Source organism: Ailuropoda melanoleuca, chromosome 3, assembly GCF_002007445.2.
Source record: "Ailuropoda melanoleuca isolate Jingjing chromosome 3, ASM200744v2, whole genome shotgun sequence".
Lineage (NCBI taxonomy): Eukaryota > Metazoa > Chordata > Mammalia > Carnivora > Ursidae > Ailuropoda > Ailuropoda melanoleuca.
Genome location: NC_048220.1, coordinates 97,406,942 through 97,416,320, shown reverse-complemented (window position 1 = coordinate 97,416,320; position 9,379 = coordinate 97,406,942). Strand labels below are relative to the sequence as shown.

Here is a 9,379-nt window from a genome sequence, read left to right as displayed (position 1 = left end):
CCTCTCCCTCTGCTCTTCCCCTTTTCCCCCTCATGCTCTTTGTCTCAAATAAATAAAATCTAAAAAAAATGTAAAAGTGAAAATAGCTTATATTCTTACCTCAATAAAAGGCTCTCATAATACAATCTATGTTTTTTCTTGTTAAAAATTTGCAGTGTCTAGAGTTTAGGAATGTAAATACTAATTTTGATTTTATAGGGCAATAGGTAAAGGAATAGAAAGAATCAGAGAATAGCCTGAAAGTGAGTAGTCTCTGAATCACCCACACTTTGTTTTAATCTCTTTGAACAATTCCTGAAATTTACTCGGAAGTGTTGAGGCCTCTTTTAAAACCACCAGACAAAAGCTAGGGAACATATCTCCCAGAGGAATCATACAATATACTGAAAGAGAAGGAAGAATCTTTTGTAAGGTTTGGGTTCCCCCTGGAGGATTCAGAGGAGAGTATAGAAAAGCAAGGGGTCAGTTCCAGGTAGGTTGCTGTTTGTAAATCAGGATTAGAATAAACTGGGATTGATTAGGATCTAGGTGCTGGTATAAATTGAGGGTGGTTACTAATTAGATAACATAGTAACATAGTAACATAGTAATAGTAGGGAGTAGGGAGTAGGGAGTAGTAAAGGGGGTCTGGGGCATTATTGGTGACAAAATAAAAATAAAAATAAAAAATAAAAATCACTCAAAGAGGGGGTGGTTAAAGCATTTTACAGTTTCTGTACGACCTTGGGAGACACAGTGCTTCTTGTTGTAAGGGGAAGACTTAACCAAGGGAGATGCAAATCTTGCACCCAAAGAACTTAGGAGATAGAGAATCCCCACTCCGAAGCTGTAGTGCTGTACAGATACGTTTTCAAAGTGAACACTTTTGTGTGCTGATGATGCAATACAGAGTTGAAATATTTAGAGGGAGATACAGGGAGAAAGTAAGAAGAGGAGTGGGAATAAAAGGAAAAGGACAGGGAAGGGGCAATAGAAGTGTGCATGGTTTTTTGTCCTCTTTACATTTTGAGTTAGGATCTTTTCTTCTTGATGCCTAGCCCAGTGTCTAGCATTTAATCAATAGTCAATAAATATTTATTGAATGACTTAATAATTCAACCAATTTTGGTTCTGAAATGCCAGGGAAGAAGAGTCAATGAACTGACATATATTGAGAACTGTGTCTATGCCAGGTGTAGTGCTAAATCTTTTGTGAAATAATGTAGGTTCAACTGCTCTCTCTCAACTTACCTAGAAGTTAGAATGTATCTAGTGACCTGTGAGGAGTAGGGATTGGATGATACAGGTCAGTTTTTGTCTTTTGATCTTATTCCTTTACCTTGTATTTGTTTAATCTATACTATACTAATAGGAAAAGGTCATTAATTCTTTCAAGCATAATTTCTCCCCATATGTTGGAAATTGGAGTTCTTTATCTATATTTTTATTATTCCCCAGATCTTTTTCTTGCTTTTGTGCCCTCTGCCACCAGGCCTTTCCAGGCAACTGTGATGAATGTATTAAGTTACAGAGGTTTAAAATAAGGTTAAGGGGTTTAAAGTAAGTCCCATTAAATGACAGAATTTGAAAGGAAGCCTGAATTATGTACTCCTTAGAATCATTTTGTTCATAAGCCAGATTCTTGATGGCATAATAGAAACAGCATCCTAGCCTGAAATATTGAGGGTAGTTCTACAATTAGGGAATAGTCAGTCCATTCTTAATAACAAGCCTAACAGAATGACTCAAACATTGCTGTTTGATCTGTTTGTATTTACATTGCTTCTTAATCTTTAAAGATTTATTTATTTGAGAGCGAGAAAGAGAGAAAAAAAATCCTGAAGCAGGCTCCCCGCTGAGTGTAGGAGTAGGTGGGCTTGATCCCGGGACCCTCAGATCTTGAGCCAAAATCAAGAGCAGGCCACTTAACCCAATGCTCTGCTAGAATTCTTTAGAGAGAATCTGAGCTGTTTTAGCACCTGACTGTATATATATTTTTCATATATCTAATTGAAATACAACTGTATGTACCCATAGTTCCTCAGTTATTTTTCCAAAGACTGCAATGCCTTTCCTCCAGTACTGCATCTTCTTTTTTATTTGATCTCCCCTATTTACTCTTTGGACAAACAGTTAATTGAAGACTTTAGGAAAATAGTTCTGTCGCCACTTTGCCTTGACGGTTTGAACCCCACAATCTTTTCATTCAAGAACTTCCCGGCCACCTAAGTGTCTCAGGGAAAAACCCCCAAACTCTGTATCTTGATATCATGATAATCAATTATTTCTTGGAATTGAAGACCATATTCACTCCCTTTCTATCTCTGGGAGGAGCAGGCTAACACCTAGAAGGAAACGTGTCCGCGGGTGTGGTTTTTCTTCTTCCGAGGAAGCAAGCTATAAACTTCCCTGTAAAAGCTTTCCCCGCGGTGTCTCGGGAGCTTGGGTTCCTCCCATTGGTTCTTCCTGGAAGCCTCCGCCCCACCCACGGTCCCGCCTCCTGGGAGGATGAACCAATAGGGGCGTGAGTTGTGGTTTAAACTCGGAGTCCGGCAAGTTCGCTGGAGAGCGAGTCTTGGTTGAGTTTGGCTGTTGATCCCGACGTGGGTGGACCNCTATCTCTGTCAAATAAATAAATAAAATCTTTAAAAAAAAAGAAATGTTTAAAAAAAAATAAAAGTAAAAGTGAGGGACACCTGGGTGGCTCAGTCAACTAAGCAACAGCCTTCCACTTCTGGAGTCCCAAAGTCAGGCTCCCTGCTCAGTGGGGAGTCCACTTCTCCCTCTCCCTCTGCTCTTCCCCTTTTCCCCCTCATGCTCTTTGTCTCAAATAAATAAAATCTAAAAAAAATGTAAAAGTGAAAATAGCTTATATTCTTACCTCAATAAAAGGCTCTCATAATACAATCTATGTTTTTTCTTGTTAAAAATTTGCAGTGTCTAGAGTTTAGGAATGTAAATACTAATTTTGATTTTATAGGGCAATAGGTAAAGGAATAGAAAGAATCAGAGAATAGCCTGAAAGTGAGTAGTCTCTGAATCACCCACACTTTGTTTTAATCTCTTTGAACAATTCCTGAAATTTACTCGGAAGTGTTGAGGCCTCTTTTAAAACCACCAGACAAAAGCTAGGGAACATATCTCCCAGAGGAATCATACAATATACTGAAAGAGAAGGAAGAATCTTTTGTAAGGTTTGGGTTCCCCCTGGAGGATTCAGAGGAGAGTATAGAAAAGCAAGGGGTCAGTTCCAGGTAGGTTGCTGTTTGCAAATCAGGATTAGAATAAACTGGGATTGATTAGGATCTAGGTGCTGGTATAAATTGAGGGTGGTTACTAATTAGATAACATAGTAATAGTAGGGAGTAGTAAAGGGGGTCTGGGGCATTATTGGTGACAAAATAAAAATCACTCAAAGAGGGGGTGGTTAAAGCATTTTACAGTTTCTGTACGACCTTGGGAGACACAGTGCTTCTTGTTGTAAGGGGAAGACTTAACCAAGGGAGATGCAAATCTTGCACCCAAAGAACTTAGGAGATAGAGAATCCCCACTCCGAAGCTGTAGTGCTGTACAGATACGTTTTCAAAGTGAACACTTTTGTGTGCTGATGATGCAATACAGAGTTGAAATATTTAGAGGGAGATACAGGGAGAAAGTAAGAAGAGGAGTGGGAATAAAAGGAAAAGGACAGGGAAGGGGCAATAGAAGTGTGCATGGTTTTTTGTCCTCTTTACATTTTGAGTTAGGATCTTTTCTTCTTGATGCCTAGCCCAGTGTCTAGCATTTAATCAATAGTCAATAAATATTTATTGAATGACTTAATAATTCAACCAATTTTGGTTCTGAAATGCCAGGGAAGAAGAGTCAATGAACTGACATATATTGAGAACTGTGTCTATGCCAGGTGTAGTGCTAAATCTTTTGTGAAATAATGTAGGTTCAACTGCTCTCTCTCAACTTACCTAGAAGTTAGAATGTATCTAGTGACCTGTGAGGAGTAGGGATTGGATGATACAGGTCAGTTTTTGTCTTTTGATCTTATTCCTTTACCTTGTATTTGTTTAATCTATACTATACTAATAGGAAAAGGTCATTAATTCTTTCAAGCATAATTTCTCCCCATATGTTGGAAATTGGAGTTCTTTATCTATATTTTTATTATTCCCCAGATCTTTTTCTTGCTTTTGTGCCCTCTGCCACCAGGCCTTTCCAGGCAACTGTGATGAATGTATTAAGTTACAGAGGTTTAAAATAAGGTTAAGGGGTTTAAAGTAAGTCCCATTAAATGACAGAATTTGAAAGGAAGCCTGAATTATGTACTCCTTAGAATCATTTTGTTCATAAGCCAGATTCTTGATGGCATAATAGAAACAGCATCCTAGCCTGAAATATTGAGGGTAGTTCTACAATTAGGGAATAGTCAGTCCATTCTTAATAACAAGCCTAACAGAATGACTCAAACATTGCTGTTTGATCTGTTTGTATTTACATTGCTTCTTAATCTTTAAAGATTTATTTATTTGAGAGCGAGAAAGAGAGAAAAAAAATCCTTAAGCAGGCTCCCCGCTGAGTGTAGGAGTAGGTGGGCTTGATCCCGGGACCCTCAGATCTTGAGCCAAAATCAAGAGCAGGCCACTTAACCCAATGCTCTGCTAGAATTCTTTAGAGAGAATCTGAGCTGTTTTAGCACCTGACTGTATATATATTTTTCATATATCTAATTGAAATACAACTGTATGTACCCATAGTTCCTCAGTTATTTTTCCAAAGACTGCAATGCCTTTCCTCCAGTACTGCATCTTCTTTTTTATTTGATCTCCCCTATTTACTCTTTGGACAAACAGTTAATTGAAGACTTTAGGAAAATAGTTCTGTCGCCACTTTGCCTTGACGGTTTGAACCCCACAATCTTTTCATTCAAGAACTTCCCGGCCACCTAAGTGTCTCAGGGAAAAACCCCCAAACTCTGTATCTTGATATCATGATAATCAATTATTTCTTGGAATTGAAGACCATATTCACTCCCTTTCTATCTCTGGGAGGAGCAGGCTAACACCTAGAAGGAAACGTGTCCGCGGGTGTGGTTTTTCTTCTTCCGAGGAAGCAAGCTATAAACTTCCCTGTAAAAGCTTTCCCCGCGGTGTCTCGGGAGCTTGGGTTCCTCCCATTGGTTCTTCCTGGGAGCCTCCGCCCCACCCACGGTCCCGCCTCCTGGGAGGATGAACCAATAGGGGCGTGAGTTGTGGTTTAAACTCGGAGTCCGGCAAGTTCGCTGGAGAGCGAGTCTTGGTTGAGTTTGGCTGTTGATCCCGACGTGGGTGGACCTTGAGGTCGTGAGTGGCTGGGCGCGCGGGTCCCGCGAGGAAGGAGGTGGGCTGGGGGCTGAAGGCCGTAGGGCCTGGGGGTCGGGGACTGGGGCTTTCCAGGGTCGTCTGTAGCGCAGAGCCGGGTCGAGCCACGGCCTCGGACTGTGTGCACAACCGTCGGCAGTTCAGTTCTGAGGAGAACCAGGACCTGTGCCATCCCCAAACCGCCGACTGTTCTGGAACTTAGAGCCTCCGGCGCAGCCTTCAAGAGTTAAGAGCTGGATTAAATGCCTGTTGGCTCAAGAACGGGCTTCGCTCGCTTGTTAGCTCTAGTTTTTGCGTGGACCGCCCAGGGTAGAAAGTTTGGTCTGTGCTACACCTTCGCTTCTCTCATCTTCCCTACCCGCCCCGGTCTAATATGTGTTTCACACCCGCAGCTAATCCAGAATGGCTACCCTGATCTTTGTGGATAAGGAAAATGGAGAACCAGGTACCCGTGTGGCTCCCAAGGACGGGCTGAAGCCGGGATCTAGGCCTCGTAAGTATACCGTAGGCAGCCCGAGTTACAGGTATTGTGAATCAACTGTGGGCGTGGCCCGGAGCTGGGGAAGTATTCAGTGTACTTTGTTGGCAACTTGAATCAAGTATTACCGAATACCGCTATTGCAACGTGCTTGTTATGGGTCTCTTTTTCATGTTCAGTATCTTAGGTGGTTATTTAAGAGGGTACAAAACTGAAGTACTGTTTGGCATATGGCTATGCCACCGTCAAGTGTGGGGATTGAGTTTCGGGATGAGAATGAGGCCAAGTTTGTATACACAACCAGCCTTCAAGTTGCACAGGTGTTTATTGCCTGAATAATCTTACGGTAAGCCTTTTTCTTCAGCAGTCAAAGCTTTAGATGGGAGATCTCAGGTTTCAACACCACGTGTAGGCAAAACGTTTGATGCTCAAGCAGCCTTACCTAAAGTTGCCAGAAAGGCTTTGGGAACTGTCAACAGAGCCACAGAAAATTCAGGAAAGACTAATGGACCTCTCAAACAGAAGCAGCCAACCTTCTCTGCCAAAAAGGTAAGTGTTGCCTGCAAAGTCACTGTTGACTCTAGCACTTTTGACTCTTAAAATGACTATTGGCATCCTACCTTGCTTTCTCCATTGTGAATACAAGGAAATATAGGCTACCAAACGTAGATTAACAGGGGGGAAGCATACTCCTTGTGGTGCTCCTCTGTGCCTCGAGATCAGAAGTCTCAAACAGCTGGTGGATATTTTTGCCTCACCTGCCCTTAACTAGTGTGGAAGCAGATTGATTGGTAGTATCTATTTATGGGTACAAAAAGTACTAAGAGGGAGGGTCCTTTGCAGGAGGTCACGGGGCTAATATAACAGCTCAAATGCTACCATCCTCTGGCCTCCTTGAGCAAGCACCAGGTACTCTACTTTGCTAGCATGTTGGTCTTTGTGTGGGTGCACGAGCTACAGGTCTGAATCCCAGACTGAGGAGACTTTGCTGTGAAAGATGACTCAGCATGTCGATTTACACTTTATTTGATAAAATAAATGGTTTTACTATGTATTAGGGGAAAAAACTAGTACTTTATATTAAAATAAGACTTATAGTGTGGTTTAAGGCCAAGATATCTTTTTAAAAAACTATGTTGAGTAAGAGAGAAATGTTAAGTTCAAGTATTGCAAGGTTATGTCAAAAATAATGAGAATGTGACATGGAACTGAAGTGTGGGAAACCCTACTCTAAGGATTTCCTCTAAGTATGCACATATGACATAAGGTTGGATCAAGAATATGCAGGCTTCTGCTTTGGCCTGCTATGGTAGACTGCCTATCTGCCAATTTTAGACTAGGGAATTATCCAGGCTTCTAAAGTCCTTGACTATCTTTTGCTGACTCTTACTCACTGTGTGTATTTCACCTTAATATTAGCCAAGCAAATAATTAAGATAACACTGATGAAACACAGATGGAAATCACCCTTCCAAAAGCCAAAAATGGCTTCTAGGATTAGCTTCTATTTGGGTGACTCATGCTGTTTTCTCTGACAGGTTGAGTGATTGAGTTGATTAGCTCTGAACTAATTCTGCCTTCTTGGTGTCTTATGCTGAGAGGTGATGATACTTAAATCTCAGACTTAACTCTTGAGTCATGCTACTCGAATTGCTTGCTGAATTGTATTGGTATATAATTATGAGAACTAAGGATTATGGTTTTTTAGAAGTCAGCATGAAATTGAAAAACTGGTGAAGCAGTCACATGTCTTGAAGACTAATGATCTTTTGTCCTAATCAGTTGACAAGGCTTCCCCTTCTCGCTAATTCATGTTTTCTTGGGTGGTTTTAGGTGACTGAGAAGATGGTCAAAGCAAAAAGCTCTGTTCCTGCCTCGGATGACACCTATCCAGAAATAGAAAAATTCTTTCCCTTCAATCCTTTAGGTAGTATTTTTTTTGGTATTACAAAAATGCTTTATTCTTGAGTTTCTCTTAGAATCCAATTCAGCTCTAATTTGATATGGATATGAATATGACCCATGACCCAAAACTGTAATAAGACTGTCTGAATCTGGCTTTCTTTGAACAAATGTACTTGTTGGTGGATTTCTTTGTAAGGAACATCTTAGGTCAGAAGGGGAATTGGTACAAAGATGTGGAGAACGTTGTTCCTGACCTCAAAAACTTACCACATAAGGGAGATGTGTTCACTAACATTGAACAAGCCTAAAGTGGATGGTATTTGTAGCAAGCCTTTTAGAAAGTGGGTTTTATTTCAAGTTGAACAGTGTCTGAAAAAATCCACATGGTGTGTGATAACCTGTGTATTTTTACTACTTTAACCTGCGACATGTATCCAAAGTATTTTCTGTTACAGAAGCACCTTTTCATGCTTTAATTTACTCCCGTTTGAGGAGAGGCTACTGTATCCAGGCTTTGGATATAGTGGTTAGCAAAACAGTCCCCACCTTGAGGGAGTCCACGATTTGGAGGGAAAGTCAAACACTGAACAAATCCTCTCACTCTAAGTGTAAGGAGAAAACCAGCCCATTAGGGGGAACCGAACCCCACCTGGAAGAGCAGGGAAGCTTTCTCTCAGGAAGTGACATAATGTGGTCTTTTAAGGGGTATCAGGGGAGAGCTAGGGGAAGAAGGGGAGGGGCAAGGCAAGAGCACCGATCATAAGTGTGTTCAGAGATCACAATGTAGAGCAAAGGACTGGAATGGTTCTGGGACAATGGCTGAGGGAAGGATGACACAGGTGAGACTGGGGGCAGATCCTGCAGGGCCTTTAGGTTTCTGAGTTGGCATTTTTGCCCTTTCATCCAAAGGGCAGTTAGTCATTCCATACATCCAGGTTGTCTCTGGCTTTTATATAATACATTTCTGTAGTTGGTGTTCTTGAAAGTGTATTGTGAGTTTGTGAGGATAGTTGGAGAGTAAACTTTAATAAGGATTGCTCAGTCTCAGAGGGTATGTGATTAAGATTTGATAAAATGGAATGTTTCCATGCTACTGATTACCATTCAGCCGTTAAGGAAAATGAGGTAGATTTGTGCGTATTGATCAGGAAGGAGGACTACAATATGCTGTGTTTGAGGAAGAGGTACTGCCAAGTTGCCCTCCAAAATAGCATAAATTACTGAATCCACCTCCAGTGGTTGAGGATGCCTGCTTCTCCTCTAATCTCTTAACAGCAGATCTTGTAAAACTTATCAAAAAGGCAACGGGTATCTCGTTGTTTTAAATTGGGGAGCATGTATGTGTAGTGAGCATATTTGATTATTGGCCTTCTGTAGGGTTTTTTTTTTTTTTTTAACTTCCTGTTGGTATCTTTGTTTTCCTTGGATAATCTGTCTTTCCTTTTCCCTTTTCCTTAATAGCTTTTGTGGACAAAGGAAATTAACCCTATTATGTTGCAGACTTTTTTTCCTCTGGCATCTTTTGTCTGTTTATGGTTTCCTTTATACTTCTTTTTTTTTTTTTTAAGATTTTATTTATTTTAGAGAGACTGAGCACAAGCAGGGGGAGAGGGCAGAGGGAGAGGGAGAAGCAGACTCCCCGCTGAGCAAGGACGCCCCCCCCCC

General features: G+C 41.0%; 1 protein-coding gene across 9 annotated transcripts in view; it reads left to right on the top strand.

Annotated features, from left to right (window-relative positions):
• Nucleotides 1–5,213: 5,213 nt before the first annotated feature.
• Nucleotides 5,214–9,379, top strand: part of PTTG1 (PTTG1 regulator of sister chromatid separation, securin) — a 7,222-nt gene continuing 3,056 nt past the window's right edge. The window contains exons 1-4 of one of the 9 annotated variants that reach the window (XM_019795030.2): nucleotides 5,214–5,350; nucleotides 5,724–5,824; nucleotides 6,177–6,358; nucleotides 7,643–7,736. In XM_019795030.2, the coding sequence (XP_019650589.1) occupies nucleotides 5,734–5,824; nucleotides 6,177–6,358; nucleotides 7,643–7,736 (367 nt within the window). In that variant the 5' untranslated portion in view covers nucleotides 5,214–5,350; nucleotides 5,724–5,733. Of the gene's footprint in view, nucleotides 5,351–5,378; nucleotides 5,557–5,723; nucleotides 5,825–6,173; nucleotides 6,359–7,642; nucleotides 7,737–9,379 lie in introns of those variants that run through there. The other 8 variants (XM_011219488.3, XM_034656776.1, XM_011219495.3 and 5 more) reach the window with 8 other exon arrangements.